The sequence below is a fragment of the Micromys minutus genome, assembly GCF_963924665.1.
Source record: "Micromys minutus genome assembly, chromosome: 12".
Lineage (NCBI taxonomy): Eukaryota > Metazoa > Chordata > Mammalia > Rodentia > Muridae > Micromys > Micromys minutus.
In genome coordinates, this window is record NC_137981.1 from 54,045,893 (window position 1) to 54,071,779 (window position 25,887).

General features: G+C 48.8%; 2 protein-coding genes across 2 annotated transcripts in view; one reads left to right on the forward strand and one right to left on the reverse strand.

Annotated features, from left to right (window-relative positions):
* PTK2B (protein tyrosine kinase 2 beta) overlaps window positions 1-7,410 on the forward strand; it is a 116,028-nt gene extending 108,618 nt beyond the window's left edge. Inside the window, exons 25-31 of the mRNA XM_080926465.1 lie at window positions 2,283-2,429; window positions 2,540-2,575; window positions 2,889-2,913; window positions 3,834-3,880; window positions 4,474-4,611; window positions 4,829-4,909; window positions 6,511-7,410. Coding sequence (XP_080782591.1) covers window positions 2,283-2,429; window positions 2,540-2,575; window positions 2,889-2,913; window positions 3,834-3,880; window positions 4,474-4,611; window positions 4,829-4,909; window positions 6,511-6,726 — 690 coding nt within the window. The 3' untranslated portion in view covers window positions 6,727-7,410. The remainder of the gene's footprint in view (window positions 1-2,282; window positions 2,430-2,539; window positions 2,576-2,888; window positions 2,914-3,833; window positions 3,881-4,473; window positions 4,612-4,828; window positions 4,910-6,510) is intronic.
* A 2,136-nt stretch (window positions 7,411-9,546) lies between these two features.
* Window positions 9,547-17,810, reverse strand: CHRNA2 (cholinergic receptor nicotinic alpha 2 subunit; the record flags this gene model as incomplete). Its single annotated transcript, XM_080926463.1, has 6 exons — window positions 9,547-9,706; window positions 10,852-11,881; window positions 13,517-13,626; window positions 16,103-16,147; window positions 16,552-16,703; window positions 17,738-17,810. The coding sequence occupies 6 exons, from the start codon at window positions 17,808-17,810 to the stop codon at window positions 9,581-9,583; spliced, it is 1,536 nt and encodes a 511-aa protein (XP_080782589.1). The 3' UTR covers window positions 9,547-9,580.
* Window positions 17,811-25,887: the final 8,077 nt, after the last annotated feature.

A 25,887-nucleotide genomic window follows, 5' to 3' on the forward strand; every position in this document is an offset into this window, starting at 1 on the left:
TGGGTCCCCCGTAACTCAAGCTCTAGAATGCAGAGAATTCTGGGAGTAAGGGGGCCCTAGCCGTGAGTTGTCAGCTCAACTGAGGGAGATACCATGCTTTGAGGATGTGAAAAAGAGTTGACCTCAGCCTCCAGCTGCCACATGCACATGCTCCCACATCACATGCCAACATGCATGCACACACATGTGCACATACATATAAAGCAAAAAGCCTCTCCTTTTATCCTTTGTTTTATTGTGAAATTAGAAATCCTCAGAACAAGCTTTCTAACATGGGTTTGCTAAAGTGACTGAAGGATCAAGCTTGAGGCTTACATCGCATATAACCTGTGATAATCTCTTAGGACCTACAAGACTATATAGTAGATTTCAGAGTCCAGTAACTCATCCTAACAGCATTTAATATTCTCCAGTCTCTATAGTTTCCTTTACATTTCTGACCCTGTGTTTAAAATTTTTGAGACTTAGTTTCACAATTTTTCAAGAGCTCAAGATGATCACAGACCAGCATTGAGTTTAACTGGGGATATTTTTAACTTTAAAATGCTTACCTTCACTTTTGGGACATTTGTGTCTTAGTCTGTCTTTTGCTTCTATAACAAAATGCCTGAGGCTAGTTTTTCACACAGAAAAGAGGTGTAGTTAGTTCAGATCTGAGTGCTAAGAACACGGACAGGCACCCATTGGGCTCCACTGAAGACCTTCTGGCCGCATCCTACCATAGTAGATAGCATTGTGTTAGGGGCATAAATAACTATCTATTAGCCATTTAATCCTGTGAAGACAGAAACACAGTGGTTTTGAAAACTTCTGTTCTCCCAACATCCAGCTCTATGCCTACCACACAGTAGCTGCTTTAACCAACAATTGCTGAACAGGTTGGATGAAGAATATTGTAAGAGAATTGAATCTATATGATTGATGGGCAATGTACCCCAGTACAACTATTTTAAAGCTGTATTATAATGATCAATCCTGCTTAATGGGGCTTAGTGGGGAACTCTTTAGAGGCCTGGCAGAGACATGACTAGTTAAAAGTAGGTATAATTTTTTATTTAGCCTTTTCTTTAAGTGACCTATAAACTGGCACATCAAAGGGAAGGGACTGTGTTGGCTCGTCGTGTGCTTCTGTAGCAGGATACCTGAGACTGGGTGCTTTTTACCGGACAGACGTTTGTTACTTTCACTTCGGGGTCTGGAAGTCCATGGTCAAGGGTCACCGCTAGCAAGGGCCTTCCCACTGTTTCTTGCCATGGCAGAAGACACCATGCGGCTGAGAGAAAACAGAGAGACAAACTCTCCCTTCTTTCAGGAGCCTGTGTGTTTGTTAACTTGCTCACAAAGTCAGTACTTCCATGATCTCCAAGCCACCCCAACTCTCAGCATGTTGCCCTAGAAGTCAAATTCCCAGCACATGAACCTTAGAGTGGGGCCACGCTCAAGCCATAAAAAGACTTCACAAAAGGACCCTGTCACTGGCAAAGGGTTTCCCAATCAAGAAGATACATTCAACCTTCTTCTTCTGTTAGACTCGGGAGGCCAAGGTGATCAATCACCGTAGATGAAAAGCAAAAGACTGAGAAACCAATTTTGTAAATGCACCCTGGTAAGACTGAGATAAATAGGGAAACACCAACACCCACTTAAGAAACAAAACTAGGAATAAGTCTAAAGCCTCGCTGGTATATGAAGGCAGGGTTAGGGCTATCGAGGAGGAAGGAACATTTGTTTAGTGTCTGTAGAGTTATGTTTCTGAGAGTTGGAGTATTTGTCTTCTCTCTTAGCTCATCCATTTTTTGTGCCCTTCATCTGCATCGTTTAAGCTATTATCCTAACCAAGCATGCATGACCAATAGGCACAGACAATCCTGTACACCTGGAGCTCAGAATAGCCCCGCTGCCTGTCGATGTTTCCAGACCAGTCACCATAGTGCTTTGATGGAAACCAGTCCCCAGGGTTTGGAGCCAGTTTTGTCTTTCTGAGCCTGATTAGCATCAGCAGCCATCACAAATGCCAGCCAAGCAGGGAAAAATGGGTGGATGGTTGAAAATACGATCTCATTGGCAGACTGTATGACAGTTTGAACCCAGTGCTCTAGGGTTTGGCATCCGGTTACAGCCAGGCTGAGACCGGAGCAAAACTGCGTTTGTGCTTCCAGCTTTAGGAAAAGCTAAGAAAAGAACAGCAGGCAATGCCAAAGTTTGGCTCCCTGGGGCTCTTCAGCAGATCCTTACTGGTCCAGACCTGAGGATGGGGATCATTGCGGCTGTTGTTCTCACAGGAGGAGGACTTCATCAGGCCCAGTAGTCGAGAAGAGGCCCAGCAGCTCTGGGAGGCAGAAAAGATCAAGATGAGGCAGGTCCTAGATAAACAGCAGAAGCAGATGGTGGAAGATTCCCAGTGGCTGAGGCGGGAGGAAAGAAGCCTGGTGAGTAGCTCCCCACTGTTTCTATCTCCTAGAGTAGATGTGTTCTTACCATACATAGCCCGCACTTCCTATTCTGGATCCTGAGTCCTTTGCTTTGTTGTCTTCTGCAGGACCCTATGGTTTATATGAATGACAAGTCCCCACTGGTAAGTAACGAGGAAAAGCCTCTCAAAGCCACAGCCTGAAAGAGCCTTATTTACTTAGGAGCCATGTGCCAGACCCCTGGGTCTGCCTTTCTCTGCCCTTTAGGCTGACCCCATGCATCTCTCCATCTGAAAGCCCGTGGGAGTCATATTAGTGCTGGCTTGGGCCTCTAGAAAGGTCACTTGGGGTCAGGAGCTCTCAGGTTCCCTCATTCATGGCTGCAATGTCTAAACAGAAAGGGGGTGGGCAATGAGAGGAATAAGATGTTCCCCAGAGGTGGAACAGTGACTCCTTTCTCCCTTCCTTTCCTTACAGACCCCAGAGAAGGAGGCCGGCTACAGTGAGTGTTTCCTCGGGGAAGTTTCTGCCTGGGGTGTGTCTGGAGATATGGTGCTGTTGTAGCCCCCTGTCCTGCAAGGATCAGAGGGTTGTCTTTGATTTTAAGGAGGAAAAAGTAGCATCTGCCTTGTTTTGTCCTGAATGCTTGGAGTTCTTTAGATTTTGGAAGGAGCGTCCCCTTCAGTTCTGCCCAGCCCCCTACTCTCAATCTGCCCTTTCTACTCTTCAGGAGCTGGCAACTTCTTTGAATCTTCTTTTCTCTTTATCTCCCATCTTCACTTCTTAAGCGAACCTGGAACACTCTCCCCATTTCTGGATTCTGAGCTAATGATCTCACTCTGCAGCTAGGAATTAAGACTGGGGGTGTAAGCGTCTGCCTTGGACGAACAGTCGCCTGTGCAGTGGTGAAACCAGGGGCAAGCTTACCGGCTTGCATCTTTGGCTCACCCTTACAGTGGCTCCCCCAGGCTCTTATGTGCCTTTGCTCATCAGAGTAGAGTTGATAGTATGAAAAAAATCATCTTCAGTTTTAAAGTTTACTCCTCCCCGCCCCCGCCAAGCTGCAGCTGTACCAAGTGCCACCTGCAGACTGTGAATTTCTTTCTCGTGGATGTGTAAAAGCCAGTATTGCTGTTTCTCCGGAACTTGTTAATCTTGGAGGAAGCACACCAAGGCATAGCATTGCTGTGTTCATGCAGCTTGGCTTTTTTCTTGCTATGCCATGGACAGATCTTGTCCCTGGCTACTGGGAATGTGGGAAGACCAAGATCCTATTTCCTTGGTCACCTTCCCAGAGTTTGGGGGTTATACTCTTGGGATCTCCTGATGGTAGAGATGGGGCACTGGCTTGATTGTAAGAAGGGAGAAAGAGATAGACCAGGTACTGGGACCGTCACCTATTTTCTGTCCTTCCTATTACAGCCGAGTTCACGGGGCCCCCACAGAAGCCACCACGGCTTGGAGCGCAGGTATGTATTAGAGTTATGACTGTGGGAAATCATAGACCTGAGTGAGATGTTCAGAGGCCCTCGGAGATGATCCAGTCCAGTATTGTAGATGAGCCCCAGAGAGCACGTGCATCTTGTCTAAGGCCCCGTAGCTAATTCAGGACAAAATGGGAGAAGAGCCAGTTTTTTCATCTCCTGGGTCTCTTCCCTAACTAGAGGAATGGTCTCATTGGTTAAGCCTAGGATTGGGAGGTGTGGGTGTCTTCCCTTCTTGAGCCTTCCCCCAGATACCAACATCCTACTGTTCACTGGCGTTCCTGGTTCCAGAATGTGTGTTCTCAGTATCAGCTTCACACAAAAATCACTGGAGAAATGTTAAGGTGATATGGACCCCAAGGCTAGATGATATTCACACTGGGGCTGGTCTGATAGCACACTAACATTTTGATTGGGTCCCCCAGTTGGAGGACCGTGACCCCAGAGGCAGAAGGAGTGGTTCTACCCCAGGGCAGAGGCCTCTTCCCTGGTTGATACCCGTGTGTCTTCCCAGGAATGGATGACAGTGTAGAGGAGTTTTCCTGGTGAACCACAAGTCACCCACCCCTCTCTTTCAGTCCATTCAGCCCACAGCCAACCTTGACAGGACGGATGACCTCGTGTATCACAATGTCATGACCCTGGTGGAGGCTGTCCTGGAACTCAAGAACAAGCTCAGCCAGCTGCCCCCTGAGGACTATGTGGTGGTGGTGAAGGTGACTAGCCAAGCCGGAGTGGGTCAGGGAGATGGGGCTTCCAGGACCGACCCTGGGAGGAAAACCACTATGTCCCTCTCATTGGCCAGCCCTGTAGACCCCACGTGAGCAAGGGAACCCTAGGGAGTACAATCCCAGGTAGTCACCCAGTGAAGTCCCAGGAAGGGCAGCTTTTCGAGAAGCAGGTGGAACAGCTGCCTTCTTCTTGCTCCCTCAGAATGTAGGGCTGAACCTGCGGAAGCTCATCGGCAGCGTGGACGATCTCTTGCCCTCCTTGCCAGCATCTTCTCGGACAGAGGTGAGTGTCCTCGCTCTCGGCCATGCCTACTGTGCTTCCCCCTGTCTCTGGCTGTAAGTTCCACCAGAGCCATCTGGGCAGCCTTAATTCTCCCAACAAATGTCTCTGCGGAACATCGGAGCTGTTAGCACCGCAGGGCTCTGAGCCTGCCCTGGGACCTAGTAAAAAAATCTCAGTCTAGGCCTCAAATAGTCTCAATGGGTATATGTAAGTAAATGTACACCTTCTTCCCCCCACCCACCACCCTTTACCTAGTAACTCTCTGCATTTAGCTATCTCATTGAGATAATAAACTATTCCTGAAGTCAAGAGGGAGTCCTGTGGCTCAGGTGGAATGACACACAGTGATATCCCAAAAAAGCTGTGACCCACATGTGGAGTCACTTACATGCAAAGGGAACCTTACTGAGCTGACAAAGTTAAGAGGAGAGGTAATAACGGAGTATCCAGGGGCGAACGATCAGAGTCAGAGACAAGGGAATGCAAGGGCAGCGCTTAAGGCAGAGGGATGCCTCTGTTGGAAGGGACCACAAGGTAAGAGATAATGTCAGAGTTGGGAAAAAGAAGGAACAGACTCTCCCCTGAACTCATTAACAGGAGCATAGCTCCGTCGATGCCCTTAGCCCACTGTGGGACTTATTTCAGGATTCTGACCTCCAGGGCTGCTCAAGAATGAACATGCCAAGTTTGCACTGTAATGTCCCCATGGCCATGGCAAACAGATGTTTCTCATCTGGAAAATACAGTGCTTTGATGCCTTGCCTCCCAGTGGTCATCTGTGTGGCACATGCTGTCATGTGATCTCTACTGCCTGTGGTTGTCCAAGGGCAGAGCTAGCTACCTCTGGGTGACACCAGTGCCCTACTAAGGAGTCCTGGCTGGGCAGGTGTCACCCTAGGGCTGAGACTGCTCCTAAGAATCTGGACAGCTCACTGGGCGAGTTTCCCAGTGCAGATCTGATGGGAAGGTTTGACACGACCAGTCGCAATGGTTAAATAGATATGGGATCTGGTCTGTGAACTTGAACGCAGACAGCTAAAGAATCGGTGTGTTCCTTTTCTCGTTGTTGGGGCAAAATGTTTCAGGAAAACGTTCAATGGAAAGGTTTATTTGGCTCTAGAATTTGAAGGTGTAGTTCATTGATTGCAGCAGGGAAGGTATGGTGGAGGGGGCATGAGGGGGCTGTTCGCACAGCATCTACAGCTAGGAAGTGGGAAAATGATAAATGCCTTCTCCTATTTGCTTGTCCCAAGACCTCACCCTGTGGAGTGCTGGCACCACATTTAGGGCCGGTCTTTGTACCTCAGTTAACCCTATCTAGAAACCCCCTTACACACGTGCCCAGAGGTTTGTTTCTACTGTCACTCTAAGTGCCATCAGTGTGACTATCAAGACCACCCATCAAAATGGGTGAATGTGGTAGAGCTCCAGTCAGCATGCAGGGACTGCTGCTGTGAAGGAGGTCGCTGGGATGCCTGCTGCATTGTGGGCCAGCTCCAGTCTGTGCAGAAGGGTGGATTTAGCCAAGGCTGGAGATTAGTTGTCTCCCAGGAACACCCCTGACCCATTACTCATTCAGCCTCCCCTGTGTGCTTCACCAGATTGAAGGGACCCAGAAACTGCTCAACAAAGACCTGGCAGAGCTCATCAACAAGATGCGGTTGGCTCAGCAGAACGCCGTGACATCCTTAAGTGAGGACTGCAAACGGCAGATGCTCACAGCCTCCCATACCCTGGCTGTGGATGCCAAGAACCTGCTGGATGCTGTGGACCAAGCCAAGGTTGTGGCGAATCTGGCCCGCCCACCTGCAGAGTGATCAAGGGAGGAGCCCCTGCCTGCATCTTCTGCCCCCACCTGTCATGGCATACCTTTCCTGCCTTGCCTTTGGTTATTGGTCTTCTAGGGAAAGCTGAGAAGAGTCCCCCCCCCCACCACTTTGCACGATTCCCCCTTCCCCAACCCACCCCAGAATGTGTCACTCAGGCTGCATCTGGACAGAAAGGACTCTGGGCACAGACTTGGGGTGGGGTGACACAGTTCATAGGGGAACTTCTGCCAGCTATCCCCTCTTACCCCAGCCTGGGTTGCTGGAGCATCATTGGGGTCATGACCATACCCCTACCAGCCAAGATGGCTTTCTGCATGAACATTTGAGAGCCAGTATTTCTCCGTCCTCTTTGGCCCTCAGGGACCCCTGATACTGAGGGGACAGGGAGGGGTTTTATAGAGAAGCTGGTGAGGGCTGAGCCTGGCTCTCTTGTACAGTGTACATTGGAATTTATTTAATGTGAGTTTGGCCTGGATGGATAGCCATAATCCAGGAACAAGCCCATCCAGCCACAGGGCTCTGTGTTTTTATGAAACTGAGCGCCACAGGGAAGAAGCGGAGTCAGAGGTCAGAACGGGACTTCATGTCCTTCCTGTGTTTCTCTTCTTCCTCCTTCCTTCTCCCCTCTTTTCTTACTCCTCCTCTCTCTCTTCCCCCTTTTCACATCTGCTCCTCACCTCTCTCATGTTTGTGGATAACATCCATTTATCTTTTTGATCTGTGGTTGAATTAAAATCATTACCATTTGCTTTGTGGTTAGCTTGACTGTATCATTCATTCGATCTGATATTTGTGGGAGAAAGCAGACCTGAAACCACAGCCCTGGAAGAATTAGCTACATCCCTGTCTAGTACAGAGCAGGTGCTAATTGATGCCAATGAGAAATGTGTGGTGGTCCCGTGCCCTTTGCCCATGTGGGCAGTGGTGACACTTCATCTAAAGGCAACTCTCCAGGACATTCCTCTCTTGACTGCCCTCAAGCCACCTAGAATACCAGTGATAGCTGAGGTGGCTGGCATAAAGACATGACAATCTTGACAGCAGCCATTTCAGCTTTATTTTGGCATTTCGCTCACATGCAAGAAGGATGGGAGATGCGGATAATCCTACAAGCATCTCCCATCAGGAAATCATGTCTGGGGGCTTAGAATTGAGAGGGGGAGTGCAGACTGGTGTAGACTGCATTCAGTGGAGAAAAGGGGGAGCCAAGGCCTGAGGCTGAGTAGGGTCTCATGAGAACTGGTAGCAAGGGAGTCTGGGTAAAGCTTCTGGCAAGCAGATTTCCTAGGTCTGTCGAGGTGCTATGTGTGGGGTTCAGAAGGAGAGCACCCTAAGACAGAGAACAAACTTACCCTACTTTGCTTCCTACCTTGTTATCTATATCCATTTGTGACCCTGAATCCCATTGCTGTTAGCTTCTGTAGTCTAATCCCTTGGGGACTGGAGAATGTTCTAAAAGGCCCAATCAATCCCCTGGGCTCCTATGCAGTGAAGGGTCATGGAATATTACAAGTACAAGAACAAGCTGCACAGAGCAGGTCAGAGCAGGTTAGCCTCCTGATGGGACCCCGGAAAGTGTGGGGAAGAAACCTCCCCCAAAGCATTAGTATTATGTAGTACTTCTGGAGCCCAAAGCAACCCGGTTGATTTCTTTCCACTACTGAGGACGAAAGGTCCAGGCACTGAGCTCTGTCGCCCAGCACTAGGCTAAGTGAGAAAAACAAAAGCAGAGACTCTGCCCTGGAAGAGTACACAACTAAAGGAGCTTGAAGCAAAAAAAATCTCGGTTCCTAAGAAGACATGCTGCTGACAGAGCAGGAAACTGGGCACCAGGGCTCGTAGGTGGCAAGAAGGGTGCCAACATTGGAGACTGCCTTCTTTCTGTGTCCACTGATGAGTTGAAGGTGGCTCTGACCCCTTGAAGAAATTACTGTCCCTCTTTTTATTTTGTAGCACGGAACAGTGAGGCACAATGCCGAGGGGAACATGGAGGCTCTAAGGTGCTTTCAGATGAATAATGGCCCAGACACTTGCACCCAATGTTGCTGTTCTACCTCAAGCATCTCCCAGGGCATCTAGATCGGTGGTTCTCAACCTTCCTAATGCTATGTAAACATCTGATATGCAGTATATCTGATATGCGACCCCTGTAAAAGGCTTGTTTGACTCTCAGAAGAGTTATAACCCCCACGACCCAGGTTGAGAACCACTGTTCTAGAACGTTCTTTGTGCCCCGCTTCTGGAAGTAACCCTATTCCTCTGGTAATTTTTTGCAAAGCACATAGAGACAGGTTCAGAGCAGACCCTGAGCTTCTCACTAAGCCTGGATTAAAAATACCCAACCTTCCTCCCAGCATCCCCACCCCAGTTGGATGGCCTCTCTGACACTTCTGAATCCACACTGTTGTGCAGAACTCTTCCACAGGAGGCAACCCCCCCATTGTCCCCACACGCCCATCATTGGGTATTCTATTTCCCTTGGCCCTGGTCTGACTCCTCCATCCCTTTGTTTGACCCTTTTGCCATATACAGTTCCTACTGCTCTTTCAGGAATACCTTGTTCTTCCCTCCATGTCACCACAATGTTGTCACCTTCTGTAGAACAGCCTTCACCTCTTCCAGTTCCTTGGCATCCCTAACAGATGTCTTGGTGCTTGTCACAACAATGGCACCATGAGCTGTTGCAAAAAAAAAAAAGGATACAAAGTCCAGGATAGGTTGAGGGTCTCAAAGAAACATCGCAGGCAGATGGTATTAAATCAAAAGAATATTCTAGAGACAGGATCCAGTCACAGAAGGCAGTTGCCAAGGCCACCTTGGATCCAACAGGAAGGACACAAAGTCAGATGGTTCCAGCAAGGAATGGAGGAAGGAAGAGTCCGATGGTCCCCAGGAAGCAGACGATAATGAACAGCCAGAGGAATATCCGGTCTACCACCATGGCCACATATTTCCAATCTTCCTTCACCTGCAGTTAGAGTTGGGCTTACAGTGACAAGAACCAAGCTTTGGAAAGAGGAACCGTCCTTTCACATCCAGCCCCATGAAGGCAGCAGTCACCAGACTACTGAAGGATTGTGAATCCAAGGCTATCCCATACATAGAGATGGGTGGGGAGAGAAACGGGCCTAGCTCAGGGCTGACACATCCCTGGGAATCCCATTCTATTTTTTTTCCATTTCCATATATTTCCAGGTTTAGGAGTCCAGAGGGACATGAGTAGATGCTAAGACTGCCCAGAGGGCATAGGTCTTCAAAATCAGAAAAATTTAAATATAGCTCACAGTCATCTTATAGCTGTCTAATAATGTGCTGTCCCATGCTACCTACCCAAGGGGACAGAAAGAGGCAGGTTGTAGCCCAGGGCAAGTCAGTATGGAAGAGCTGGGTTTTTGTAGCTCTTCAGCTCAGAGGTCAAGCCAGAAGATCCAAATTCTTACACATTTCCAAATTAATGATCAATGTTCTTATCTACTCAATAAGATCATCCCACAGTAACCATAGACCTTTCACTCCTCTTTTGGTTGGTAAGGGGGACAACCAGGTTCTGAACACTAAGAATTTACTATATGCAGCTCTGGGGAGCCCACCCTGGCTCAGCTGAGAATCTTCAGGTTTTGAGAGTGAATAGGGAAAGTCACAGAATGCCCAGAACCCAGATGGAGGAGACCCTCTACCACAAGGTAGTGTGGAAGCCAGCAATGCACTGAGCTGATGCAATTGTACTTGGTTTCTGTCCCTGCGCAGAGCAGTTTCTTTATCTCCCTGCCCTGCCTCCACCCTCTCATAGAAAGGCTGCCCAGGAAAAGCCAAAGCAGACGAAGACCAGCATCTGAACTCCCCAATTCCTGCTCACTCTCTCGTACTTAGATTGAACAAAGTGGGATGGGCCCTGTGGTATTCTGTGATTGGCCAGAAAGTGACCAAAGAACTTCTAACTAGTGCTCCTCTCTTGTGACAGAGTCCAGACTCCTCAGATATGACCGAGGGAGACTAGTCCTTCCAAGAAGGGAAGGGGTTACCCAAAGGGATGCCCTGGGCTGGGATGTTTTTTTCCCCTGCTAAGCTGGTACAATCACCCATGAAGGGGACCCTTCCCTCAGCCCAACTCACCGAGGAGTCAGCATCCTCAGACCTCAGATGGTCAGCAATGTAGTGAACACCTTCTAGTGCTTTCTGTATTTGAGGTGACAACAGGATCTCTCTAGTCGGGGATGGAGCCTTGGCCTCAGGCCCCATGGCCCTTAGATGCAGGCTGCCATGGCCGTAGAGAACGCCCATGGAAGAGTCTGGGAGGTCTGCACACATACATATGTTCTCATCTTCTTCTTCCTCCTCTTCCTCTGTCTCCTCCCTTTCTTCAGCATCCATGTTGGTCTCCAGCCAATGATAATTGGGGCTGAGCTTCAGCCCCGGGGAGCCATGGAGCTCCACAGGTGGCGGGGGCCGGTTCATCATCAGCCACCGGGGCACCCGGCCTAGCAGGGCTACCCTCACCCAGTTGGGCATGTTGTGGGTGCTGGGGGAGCGGTGGTGTACATTGAGCACGAAGACCGTGATGACAATGGAGAGGGTGACGAAGATCATGGTGAAGAGCAGGTACTCGCCGATGAGGGGGATGACCAGCGAGGTGGACGGGATGATCTCCGTGATGAGTAGCAGGAAGACGGTGAGAGAGAGCAGCACGGAGATACACAGTGTGATCTTCTCGCCGCACTCCGAGGGCAGGTAGAACACGAGCACGGTGAGGCAGGAGATGAGCAGGCACGGGATGATGAGGTTGATGGTGTAGAACAGCGGCAGCCGGCGGATGACGAAGTAGTAGGTGACGTCGGGGTAGATCTCCGCGCAGCAGTCGTACTTCTTGCTGTTATAGGTGCCGGTGGCGTTGATAATGGCCCACTCGCCACTCTCCCAGTAGTCCTTCAGGTCCACTGTCTGCTCCATCTGCTCCAGGTCGATCTTGGCCTTGTCGTATGTCCAGGAGCCAAACTTCATCTTGCAGTTCTGCTGGTCGAAGGGGAAGAAGGTCACATCGATGCTGCAGGAGCTCTTGTAGATGGCCGGGGGCACCCAGTGCACAGTGCCCGTGAAGAAGAGGTGGGCCTTGGTCATGTGGGTCACCGCAAACTCCCCATCTGCACTGGGAAGAGGAGACAAGCTGAGGTCCTGCGTACCTGCCTCCTCCGTGAAGCAGGGCAACTGGGTAAACAAAGTCACTATTGACTAGCTAAGTAGGGCCATCTGTGCAGGGTGTGAATCTTTCCTGCAGACAGACAGAGGTATCTGAGTTGTCTCTTTAAATACCATTGTTTCACTTGCAGAAGTAAAATTTTCAAATAAACTAGAACAAATAACTATTATTGCCATTTTGATGTTATAATTACATATCTGACTGCCATAAAGACTGTACCTTAATTTTACATATTTTAAATCATGGAACATTTATAGTCTGATCCTCTATTTTTATCCATTTACTACGGTAAAGTTTTTCATGGGCTTTATTCTTGTTTTATGAGACGGGTCTTACTATGTAGCTCCAGCTGGCCCATAATTTACTGGCTGGATTTGAACTTGTGATCCTCCTACCTCAATATCTTGAATTCTGGGATAATAGGTATGCTTCACCATACTTGACTAGAGTAACGATTTTTGAGTGTTTTGATTTCCCTCACCATGTAAATGGGAACTCAGTTCTGGAAGGGCAATATCCTAGATTTTGTACCCAGATCTTTTGTTCCTTTCCAGAAGAGACTGACATTTTGGCTGGAGAGGAAAAGCCCTGTAGTCTGTGCATTTAGCATAGTATTGGGGGCCGGTTTCGTCTGCCAGGGCCTGTACCTGAGGGATGTGAGATGTGCCCCCTGCCCTTGGGGAACTACATAGAAATGAGATGAATTCACGTGACATCATCATGCAGCTGGGCATTTGGCATGCTTCTGAGACCAGGAGGAACTTCTGGCTGGGCTCAACAGGATTATTATGAAAGCTTCCATTTAATTAGCCCTTGACCTGGGAGATGGAGACGTGGGCATAAAAACAGGAGGACTCAGAGGAACAAGGAAGAGATTAGCAGGCAGAACTTCAGAGAACTCTGAGTCCTCTGTGGTAGAAATAAATGGTTTATTCTTCACCCTCAATTCCTACATTCAGCCACCAAACTGTAGTGATAATTTTGGCCATTTCACATAACTACCACTAGATGGCAACAAGCTCACATTAGGCAAACGAGACCATGTGATTTCATTGACCCTTTGCCTACTAATCCGGAGGAGGGTGTGCTCCACACACCCCTTAAATCCCTGCAGCAGTTTGGACTAACCCTTGTCCTACCAGAAGAGCATTGCAATCAGGTATCAGCAACTAGCTGTCTTATTGACGGTCTTAAAACTCAGACCTGTCTGTTGCTGGGACTTTGCTCCTGATCTGTCAGAAAGAAGCAGAAATGAGAAGGATCCTAGGTGCCTGCTCAGGGCACAGAGATAGGGCCTGGGGCCTGGGAATATATGACTTCTGCAGCAGCAAACAGCAGGTGTTTAAGGCTTATATCACCAGGGGACTGACTATGCTACCTAAAACTAAGCCACACACACACACACACACACACACACACACACACACACGGGAAGGGAAGGGGGATGGACAAGCAGAGCACCATTCCCAGCTTTTATGTGAATGCTGAGAATTCAAACTCAGATTTTCTTGCTTAAACAGCAAGAGCTCTTACTGAGCTTCCTCCCCTACCGACATACACTTTAATTAAGAAATGGCTTCTTACTTGTTGTAGAGGACAATGTCTGGGATCCAGATCATCTCAGAAGGGACACGGAGGGAGGTGATGTTGCCAAACTCAGCTGGGTCCCAGCGTAGTTTGTAGTCATTCCATTCCTGCTCAGGGGAGCGGTCACGTCAGGGTACTGCCTTGCTGGGGGACTCATAGAACCCCTGAGTCCCTCCCCTATCCCCACAAAACCCCAAGATCTGTGATGCTAGGAAAAGGCTCTGGCATGGGGACAAGGCAAACCATTTCTGATATCAGCCCATTTTGCTCTAATAGTAGTTAAATTCCCAGGGTGCCAGCACCGGCACACTTGTCCCTCTAGCTGGTTACTCATGCCAGTCCCCCTAGCCCTTGTTTGGACTCTTCCTGCCTTCTGAATCTGTTATATAGTCATTCATTCATCATGTGGAGCTTGCCAGAGATAGCCAGTGAAGCCAGGAGAGTCACCCGTGACCTTCAAACTATGCTCTGGAGACCTCCCGATAAGGCATCCCAGCAGGAAGAGAATGTTCTAGGTCCCAACTGTGCTTCCACCAGAACAGGCCCAAGTGGGTTTTAAAACCAGATTGGGGGGTGTTATTGCTTATTTGTTTGTTTAATGGGGTTTTGTGTAGCACAAGCTAGCCTTAAATGTTTGCTCCTCCGCCCCTACTCCCAACCTCTGGAATTGATTTTATGAGCCCCCATGCCCAATTTATGTGGTGTAGGGAATCAAACCCAGGCAAGCACTGTATGAACCTAAGTTTTACCCTTTAGTCTCCAGCACAGAGCTCGTCCATCTTTCAAGATTTCAGGTCCATATAACATTTGAAAACATTTACATCAAATGGGAGCATCTGAGTGTCATAGGCCTAAGACAGATGAGTCACCCTCTTCACGGATGAGGATAATGGGGCTCCCAGAGGGTCTATAACTTCTCCAGCATCTCAGGTTAGTTCCAGGCAGCAACAGAAGGCCTAGTTCACCACAATGCTCTTTCCTCTCCTCCTCTACAAGCCCTGGCATGAGTAACCAGAACAACTGTGGTGATCTAGGATCTAGACCTTCCCCCCACCCCGACACACACATGATATGACCTGACATGACCACATGCCTTTCAAAGCTTTCTCCTCACACTGGTTCCCATCCATAGAGATGAGGCTCAGAACTTCCAACAACTCCAAAGTGAACAATGTCAGAAGCGATTGGCTCAGAGCAGCCCCTGACCGAATGCATCTAATTGAGATGTAGCTATCACACATCCAGTACCCAGTGAGTCAGGGGTTGTGTATAGAAGGCCCGTAGTGAGCAAGGGACCAATTTGAATGACTCTGAAATGTCATCTTGGCCTTTGTGGGTTTCTGCCTACTAGCCTCTTAGTCAGACCAGTCAGATGCCCAAGGGGCCAGAGTAGGAAGGTGAGGGCACGGACTAGCTTCCCTGTTCTCCTGACATCTCCACTTTAAGGCCTTTGGGTTAGCTGGGCTGACAGGATAGATAAGGTAAGATTCTAGCTCCAATTAGACCTTAGTCCCTGAGTCTGCCCAACAGTGGCCCATCCTAGAGTTCCACACACTCTACAGCTCTCCTTCCATGGAGAGATGGTATCTTTGTCTCTTCCTGACTCTAGATCCTTTATTGACTGCACCTGTAGAATAAAGGAGGAGGAAGGCTGGACCACTATAGGTCCATAAATGGCTATCAGCTTCTACTTTCTGACTCTTGGGACCCTCACTCAGGGAGGCTTGAACCACCAAGTAAGAATCCATCTAATCTCCTACCAAAGAGACCCTAGGGAAGAAAACTGAGAGCATGCATGGTGGATCCCAGCCTTTCAGAATCTTCCAGAGCTTTCCAAATACCCACATAAAAGACAGACATGTAAGGCAGTGGTTCTCAGCCTTCCTAATGAAGCAGCCCTTTAATACAGTTCCTCACATTGTGGTGACCCTCAACCATAAAATTATTTCATTGCTATTTCACAACTGTAATTTTGCTACTGGCATGAGTATAATGTAAATATTTTTGGAGATAGAGGTTTGCCAATGGGCGTGACCCACAGGTTGAGAACAAGCTGATACAAGTAAGGGAAACCATTTTAGACAGCAACAGACTAACCACAGCTGGCCAGGTGCTACCAAGTAAGTACCTTAGTCAATATTTGAAGCAGAGAAAACCACCGGACCACTAGGTCACAGAAGCATAAAGTGTGGTAAATGGGTCATTGCTTTATGCCTGTGAGCTCTGGGGTTGTTTGTCAGGTAGCACAGACTCTTAGCCACACATAAAAGGAGATGGGTCTTGGAGCTGGGCACATCTGGGTACCCCCTTGTCCTATGATGCATGCGGTGCTGATTCAGGGAGCTGTCCTATAAACCTGGTACTAGAGATACTTGCTTTTAGAATGGTGTCCCTTGATGCTGTAGGTGAAACAACAGTTGAAAAAGAGGATGGCCAAACAAAAGCCAGCCACGGGGAGAGCAGCCTGCTTCACACCTTAGGTGACTACTGATCATAACCCTACAAGTAGCATCTTGTTGCTGGATAATGAGAGTCCTAGAAGGGGCTGGACACATCTGCCAGCTCCTACTAGGGAAGACGTACCTGCTTTAACCAGACGTTGGTGGTCATCATTTGATTCTTCTCATCCTGGGGTAGCAGAGATAGAAAGCAAAAACTGTTGGGAGACTTATGAACCAGCCCACAAGACAGAGTCTATAGGAGGCACTTTGGGGATCTAATTACAGGACTCCCAAGCCCAGCCTCCCCTCTTGTGATGAGCACTCAGATTCCTCATGGTCACCCGGACCACAGGAGGGGGTTTGAACATGTGTTTTAGAAAACCATCTTTTGACAAACTATGCTCTTGGGGGCTCCGAGGTATGGGAATAAAGACACCATGACAACCCAACAAGGTAGCTGCATGCTGTGATTAGGGTGGGCTTTGAGGGTTGGTGGGAGAAGGACTTAGCTGTATTCAGGGAGGACCAAGAGAAGGATCATGTGGGCTGGGGGGCTGATCAAGGGAATGCAGCACGAAAGGTCAGGCCCACCACATCTATAAGCTGGGCAATGGATAGTCCAAAGCGCACGATGACCACATCGGAAGTGTTGGGCACAGGCCGTGCCCAGCGATTGTAGTCTCCAAACAGGTGTTTGAACAGGCGGTCCTCAGCGTGGGTGTGTGAGCCTTGCTGAACCGACACTATGGGGTAGGGACAGAAAAGAGTCTGCATGAGGTCAAAGAGGTGAGCCTGTGCCTTTCCTTCCATGTCCCATCAAAGCAGTGGCTTTCTACATCATGTAGCCTCAGTACAAGGGGTACACATAGGAAGCCCATCTCAAACCCCACTGAGATTCCATACATTAATGCAGACTGGTGCTTAACACAGCACCAGTCTGCCACTGTGTTTGCAAAATAACACACCAGGAAAACAGCAAACACTCCTGGTGTCCCCCTGAATCTAAGTCAGGGAACGAGGGTTGCCATCGCTGAACAAGAAAGCTCAGACCTAGAAACCAGTCCCAGCCAGAACCAGAGGGCCTCAAGCAGCATGGGGTAGGGATGGGAGATGGCTGAGAGGGGCTTCGCCCACTGCTATGAGCCTGGCTCATAGTGAGATTTTTTTTTTCCTTCCCACCTCCTTTTACGACAAGCGACTGATACCCATGAGAACATCTCCCACGCAGGGCAGCACCCGAGTCCTTAAATCACCAGCTGCAATCGGTTCTCTTCAGCAGTGCAAAGCTCTGCAAAACTGTCTGCTGGGATTTATCTTGTCTTTTCCGTCGTGTTTTGCATAATAGCTTCTCCACTCAGGGGCTCTTCTGTCTGAGCAGGCAAGGAACTGCCTTACACAAAGCCAGAAGCCTCCCCCCCCCCAACCACTGGGATAGAAAGTAGTGCAATGACCATAGCTACTACGTGTGTACGCCCCATCTTCCCTAACCTGTGCGCTGCATGTCAGCATCCTTCATCCCCACAGTAATCTTGAATGGTCTATGATGCTCTTTGCATTTTGAGGTCAGGAACACTAAAACTTGGGACATGCAAGGGCAACAAAGCTGCTAGTACTAGAGTTGAAACACCCTTTTATCTTCACCCTGTGGACCTAAAGTGCCCCCAGTACCCTTGAGAGTGAGAATGGAGTGAGCCAGCCTTCAGAAGAGTCCACTGTGTGCCCTGTGAGCACACAGTGGTAAGAGGAAATCCCAGTGGTAGTGGTGGCGCCCACTTACCTGCTGGCATCAGAAAGAGACAGCACAGATAAAGATGGGTCCAGAACCGAAGAGCAGGATGGGAGGGGGCCATGGTTTCAGAAGGTCCTGGGTTCCCTTGGATTACCAGGAGCTGGCTTTTTCAAGGTCCTGTCTCTTTGCAACTGAATAAGCAAAAGGAAGACTCTGAGGGTCAAGCAATGTAGCACGCGGTATGTTTGTCTTTCATACTCCATAAAGGGTTAGAAGCTGGGGAAATGGCTGCCAATGAGCCTGCCTGGTTTATGGGGCTTCTTGGCTGCTCAGTCTCATGGAGGAGACAGACTTCTCCTTTTTTTCCAGAGCCACTAGATTGTTAGCCACTTAGCTAACACGCTAAGACATGGCTGACCCTCACAGAGGAAGGTGATAGCCTTCCTGCCATAGTAGCCCCAACTCTCCATCTATAAAGTGGGGCTAACCACATTGGTCAAGGTGGCCAACAGAAGTATTTGGCTTCTAGTGACAATGACCGGAAGATGCGGGTAACCAAATGCCATCAGTGTTGAGTGATGGAGTGATGGGTGGTGTGTCTAAACAATGGGATACAATTCAGGCATCTAAAGGAGTCAAGTACTAACATGACATTTGAGATTGATGGGGTGAACTTCAAAAACATGCTGTGTGAGAGAAGTCAGCCACATAGTGCATGAGCCTGTTGACCTCTGGAACTTCCTGGCCACCCAGCCAAACATAATCATTTGATCCCTAGTCTCAGGTGTTATCTCAAAAATAAAGATAGCACCTGAAGAATGTATGTGCGTGCGCAAATGCACAAGCGAACACACACACACACACACACACACACACACACACACACACACGGTTGATATATCTAAATGTCCATGTGTTTGCCCTATGTATATGGATTCCAGATAGGACAGACATGATGTTTCCTTTTGACAGTGATGAGAATGTCCTGGATGTTACGAGATGTTTTGGAATGGTGATTGACACACAGCATTTCTAACGCCCTGAATGCCACTCACAGTTAGTTGAATATTGTATGTTCTTTGCTTTATTAATATAATACATGTGTTAAACCGTAGCTGTCTTCAGACACACCAAAAGAGGCATCGGATCCCATTACAAATGGTTGTGAGCCACCATGTGGTTGCTGGGAATTGAACTCGGGGCCTCTGAAAGAGCAGTCAGTGCACTTATCCGCTGAGCCATCTCTCCAGCCCAATATTGCATGTTCTTAACCATTATTAAAAATATGTATAAGATGTTTTAAACATAGAAGTGACCACATCCATGCAAGAATCGGGACCGTTGCTAACAACGGAGCCGTGAAACTGCTTCTCTCGGCCCCTTATCCTTAAGTCTGTCCTATCCTGTCCCAAATGACCAGCCGAGAGTCTAGCACCAGCAGCTGCTGCTGTCTCTCCTCCAAACTGTCACCGCCCTGCACTGAGCTCCGTCCTCTATCCAGAGTCTGCAAATGTGACTCTGAATCCAGGCCTTGTCATTAACAGCCCTGAGAGTTCAGCTAATCTGTAGGGTATCTATGGTACATAGTACAGTGGAGTCATGGGCAGTTGTTTGTGAACTCCACTGAAGAGGTGGGCCAGGCACTGGGTTGCTCTGGGAAGGTCAATGCACTGTCACCCAGTGGGGACACACAGTGACTGTCTGTGCCAAGTAGAGAAAGAGTGAATAGGGGAAACAGCAGCATGTTGCAGTTTATGGGACATGTTTGCTGCTGTAGTTGACGGTTCCAGGGTGTGTTTCGGGGAAAAGCACCCCCCCAATCAATTTTCACAAGAGATTTCAATTCAGAGACTCATTAAAATTTGAGATTTTTGGCCCCTGACCGACAGCCCCACCACCACATTCAACCTCTCCACCCAGCCAGATCTTGCATGCACATCCTCCTGGGGGAGGGGTTAGCAATGTAGAGAAACCATCCAGTCCCAACGAATACATTTACAATAAACTCCTGCACCTGAACTAAGGCTTGGGAATCATTATGAAAGGAGGTAGGAACTTCATCACAGCCAGAGGAACAGGGAGTTTGCTGTGAGATTGTGTGTCCTAGAAACATCAGAAGCTACAACCCAAGTCTCATCAACATGAGCTGAGTAAGAAGGACTGTCTTAGTCGGGGTTTCTATTCCCGCACAAAACATCATGACCAAGAAGCAAGTTGGGGAGGAAAAAGGTTTATTCAGCTTACACTTCCACATTGCTGTTCATCACCAAAGGAAGTCAGGACTGGAGCTCAAACAGGCCAGAAAGCAGGAGCTGATGCAGAGGCCATGGAGGGGTGTTACTTACTGGCTTGCTTCCCCTGGCCTGCTCAGTTTACTTTCTTATAGAACCCAGGTCTACCAGCCCAGGGATGGCTCCACCCATAATGGGCTGGGCCAGGGATGGCACCACCCACAATGGGCTGGGCCAGGGATGGCACCACTCACAATGGGCTGGGCCCTCCCCCCTTGATCACTAGCTGAGAAAATGCCTTACAGCTGGATCTCATGGAGGCATTTCCTCAAGGGAGGTGCCTTTCTCTGTGATAACTCCAGCTTGTGTCAAGTTGACACACAAAACCAGCCAGTACAGTTTTCACGGTAGATATGCAAACATGGAAGGGGAAGCCCATGATGCCTCTCCAGAACAAAGAATTACAGTCAGCTAAGGAAAGCTGAGAGCTAGAGAAATGGCCTTCCTCGGGAGAAAGCACATCAATTAGTTCTCTAGTACCAAATGCACATCCCTGGAATCATGCATAAAAGTATCATCATATACAGCTTACGCAGGTTATGTTTATGTATCTAGGAAGGGGGACGGATGTGCATTGAAGGTTTTGGAGTACGTGTGGAATGAGGAGAAAGCAGAAACTCTGAAATTACACTATAATCTCAATAAAGTCTTTTTTTTTTTAAATAGAGATTTTTGTTCATCACCTGTTCCCTCCGGAGGATAGCACCCTGACCACCTTTGTGCCTGTGCTATGCTGCACACAGCCTGGCCGCACCTTTCTCTGCATTGCCTTGGTTCTTATAGAGGTGGCTTTGTCCTGACCCCTCCCGAAATGTCCCAGGGGACTGGTTTAAAAAACTAGTGATTTCCAAAAGATGGCCTTTCTGGGAGGCTCTTCCAGAACAGCGCCCCCCTACAGGAGAGCAACAGGAAGACCGGCCATGGGACTCAGGCCTCACTAAGGGCACCATCTCCAGCCCCCTCTGGAGTAGCCGAAGCCTAGTGCTGGGCCTGCTTCCCTATCCCCATATCCTTTACTTCTAGGGAAAGTGATCAGGGTCAGCATGTTCTTTTATCTTTATGTTTCCCTACTGCATGCCTGCAGTTACCTGTTATCTCTGGGGGCCTAGATTAGAGGCATTTTAAACTTTTAAAAAATGTATTGGTTACTTGTGAGTTTCACATCAATGCGCCTCAATCCCAAACATTTCTCCCCCCACCTTCAAACTTGCCTTCCACCCTTGCAACCTCCTCCCACCACAAAAGAGAAGAGAAGAAAATCTCATTGTGGAAGCTGTACTGTGTCACCGTGTGTCCCTTTTGTTCATACTTGTTTGCTTGCAAGTGATGGTTGTAGTAAGTCACCGGTCTGGTTCAAGGCCTCTGTCAATACTCACTGGGACTCCTCTCAGATACCCTGTTGTTGCTCTGTGTCATGGAGACCCTGTAGGTTTGGATCTGTAGGACAGGCCCCTTCACATGCTCTGGTGGCTCACGGATGCAGTAGAAGTTGGGGTGGGCCAAGTCAAAGCCCTGGATCTGGGCCCAAGAGGTATCTGAGCCAGGCAGTCTGCCGGCGCTCCTACCACACACCAGGCTTTCTATCTCTTCCTGGGCTGGGTCATCCAGTGCCACCACCAGCGAGGGGCAGAACCAGCTCTCCCACTCTCGTGACCTCAGGGCTGGCTCACCTGCAATCCCCACAACCAGGGCCTGCCTCCCCCAAATGTTGTAGCTGGTAAAGGACAGGGACAGTTCTTTCCACTCTAATGGCCTCAGAGCCATCTCTCCTGCCTGGCATAGGTAGCAGGGGGGAGGGGGGAAGTCACCTCTCCCTAGCCCAGAGACTTTTAAAAACTTTTTCTCACTTTTCTACATTTCCAAATTTCTAAATTTTCTACTGTAAGCACAACATTGCAGTGTCTTTTTTAGTACCCACTGTGTGTCTCAAGTGTCCTCCTCCAGCCTCGCAGGTGCGGCTTCACTCCAAATCCACACAACTTAGACTCCAGTCCGCCATCTGGATGGATACAAGCAATCAGAGTGACTTGTGTGATGGGAGGAATAACCTATGTCCCCAAGAGACGTAATACAGAAGGCGTTGTCTGTGCTCTCTGTGGAGACCAGCCTTAAAAGGGAAGGTCCTGATGGGAATGAACCTTGAGTACGCTGTGCTAGTTGAAATAAGACAGACAAGGAAGGATACGCATTGTGCGACTCCAGGTCTAGGAAGAGGCACCTGGAGTCATCAGATTCCCAGAGACAGAATTTTAGAGTATGGTGGGGATGAGGAGGTAGTACATCAACTCAGGAGGATGTAGTGCATCAACTCAGGAGGATGCCGTGGTTCTGGAGTCTGAGGACACCATGTTGATGTGTTTGCTGTTTGTAGGCTGAGGGCCTGGCATATGACACACTCCCTGTATTCTATCACAGTAGTATTAATATATCAGAATCCATCTGTAATCTCACTAGGTTTGAGACATCTGAAGTCTTGCATGCTACCAAAACTGGGGCTAAGGGGGCAGAGGTTCCAAGGAGAGCAGAATCCTGCTGAGAACTCCCTCCTTAGGATGAGGACTCCGAGGCCCTGTTGTAAACTCACTTCTTGAAATGAAGACCAAGTTCCCTGCTCGCTCTGTGCCCCCTGCCAAATGTGATGGGGAAGACCAAGGCTTACCACTGCGAGTAGCAAATGTGATCAGGGGATTAGCTGTCATAATCTGGATACATAATTTATGTGTAATTTGTGTGTGTGTGTATGTATGTATGTATGTATGTATGTATGTATGTATGTATGTGGAGGCCCCAAATTGAAACTGGGTGTCTTCCTCAACCAATCTCCACTTTATTCATAGAGGCAAGGTCTCTCACTGTACCTGATACTCACCAACTCCAGTTCGTCTAGTTAGCTTGCCCTTGGTGACCCCATATCTCTGTCTCTGCCCTGCTGGGATTATAAGCAGCCCCCACACCTGCCTGGCTTTCACCTGGTTTCTGAACTCCAGGGTGCACACTTGTGTGCTAAGCCCTTTATCCATCAGCCATTCTCCCATCTCCCCATCTCTCCATCTCCCCAGTTACCCGTCCTTATTCACTTATTCCCCCACCCCACCTGTGTAAGAGTTCAGCCAATACTTGGCAGCATTTTAGAAACATGGACACTATGACCATTATTGCTAAGCCGCCACCAAGACTGGGGTCTGTGAGAAACAAGGTGTTCATCCCCAGGCTGGTTCATCTGGGTCTAAAGTTCTAGAATGTTCATCTGTATGCAAGCCACTGACTCCTCCTCTTAATTGGTACCATGGCTGCAGATTCCAAGGTTTTGATCTGAGCATTATCACAGGGAATAAACATTTGCTCCCTCCTATCAATAGCCCAGGGATGCAGGCATGCTGAAATTATGTTATTTAGAGATCCAGCAAGAGATGTCTGCTGACGGTTGTCTGGAGCAAAGTGCAAATAAGATGCCATCGACTCCAGAGGCTGTGCTTCAGTTGCCTCAGATTTCCACCTTTTGTAATTAGCCTACTGTGATCATGTTATTAATTTGTCACCGGAAACCAAAGAAGAAATTGTTCCACGTAATCAGCAGTAATTAGAGTAACCTTCCACCACTAGTTACAAAGATTTAAAGTGAAAGGCTCTGGACTCAGAGTCCCAGCATCAGAGGGTTAGCTGTTCTGGGATAAGGTTGCTGGTGGAGTGATGTCATTATTTGTTAAGTCTGGGTACACGGGAGGTATACAAACAAACACACAAACAAAAACTATTCCACATGTAAAGGGCTCAGTGTGTGAACATCCCCACAACCCCAGCACTGATTACAACCTTGCTTATCTACTAGGTTTGCATCCACTGAAGCCAGTATAACTCGGACCCTCTCCCCTGTGCCCCTTCCTACTGCAGCTGTTTCTTAGCTGCCCACTCATCAGAGCACACTCTACCCTTTCTGAAAGCACAGCCTCTTCCAGCAAACATGCTTAGATCTCCCTCCCAACTGCCATCCGGAAACCCCTCATGTCCCAGCACCCCACAGAGAACCCCAGTTCTCCACCAAAGATAGCTGCGGAGAAGAGGAAACAAAGCCGATGTTGGTTGTTCATTCTCCCAGTTAACACTCGCTAGCATGCTCCGGGGATGGGGAGCTCACACTTTGCTTCTGTGGCTGCTCTGATCAATGCCCTGCTCATCACAGGAGAGTAACCTTCCAAGGTCAGGTGGAATCTTGATGGTCAAGTGCCTTCACCAGCTGAGCCAGTACTTTGTTTGACTCCAACCTTGATTCACACAAGCCATGGAGGAGTTGCTAGCTTCCATGTGAGTAAACCCCACCGCTGCCTGTTAGTCTAATTCATGTAAGTGTGTAGAACACTCACTGGATGGAGAGATAAATGCACAGGGGGACAGGGGTGATTAGGACACAAGAGTGAACACTGTTATAAGAGAGAAATCTCCACAGCCACTCGGACATGGTCCTTTCACAGCATTCTGAACGGGTCCAGCAGGGTCAACCAGAAGGCTGAATTTTGCCCAGCAGTAGGTGACTTCCAGAATTCTGGCATGACCATTTCTTAAGTGCTCACAAGTTGCTAACTTCCTTCTAAGTTCACACCCACAGTCTTCCTGGCGTGCTGAGCACCTCTACCTAGTCTGAGCCTCAGAAATGAACAACTTGATTACTTACCTATGGTCATAGAAGAAGATGAGACCCTTAAGGGATGCAGAGAACCAACCTGCTGGAGACCTGGGGTAGCTGATGAGGGTCCCTTGGAGGCAGTGACAGGCGCAGAATGGATCTCCGTCGATTCAGGTGGTGGTTGTAAAGACACAGGAACTGGAAGGTTTGAGAGGCATTGTCAGATGAGGAACTCAGGCTAGCTTCCTGGGGAAAGATTCAACAGAGTGGTCAGTTTTCCTGAGGCTAGTCAGCTCCAGGAGCCATTGGAGGCTTCACGTAGGTGCCACTGAAGAAGCTATCTTGGAGAGCTACCAGTATCACGGCTTCTGCAGACTGTGCTCTCATACTGTACCTCCCTCCCTCTCTCTCTCTCTCTCTCTCTCTCTCTCTCTCTCTCTCTCTCTCTCTCTCTCTCACACACACACACACACACACACACACTGGGAGGAGGAGGAGGAGTCTACCATTGTTCTTCACCTTGTGTCCAGCACAGGCAGATGCGGCTCTGGCTTTTGTTCAGCCAATTACTATGATGGCTTGCTCCCAGGTCTGAAGGACCCTAGGCTCCAGGGCTGTCACCTGGAGGGTCTTTGGATCCCTGAACACACCCCAGATAAGGTCCTCTAGGATTGTAGGGTCTGTCATAACAATGTACAGTTGTCAGCACAATGTGAGTGAGCCGTGGAACACCCTGCTCACAGCTGTCTCTGTTCTTTCTCACCTGAAGATCCCTGCCCCAACTTCAACTCCTGTCTGAGGGTGCCAGGGTCTCCTGCCTGCTTTGGCTTCAGACCTGTCTTCTTACCTTCCTTGCACATGACTTCATTTTCTATCTTCTAGAGACAGCAGGTTGTCTTGTTCTAAATCTGCAAGCTGACCTCTGGTACAGTTACAGTTTGTGGATCACAGCCAGGTTTGAGCAGCTGGTTGCCTGTGGTCTCCATGACACCGTCCCGCACTTAGTAACCCCAGGCTTTCTCGGGCCCTGACCTCTTCTTCCTTACTGCCTTTTCCCCCCCATCCCCCTTCCATCTCAGTAACTCCAAGCTCTGCCTCCCCATTGAACTACATACTCTCAAAGGCTCTCTGGCGTCCATGAACAAGGGCTGCTGTGTCTGATTTTCAGTTCTGCTGAGGCATGGATTTGTAGCCTCAGGTAACTCTCAAAAGCCGTTTGTGCCTCAGTTTCCTCACAAGTGAAAGGAGGGTATGAATGATGGCGACTACCCATAGGCTTTCTTTGA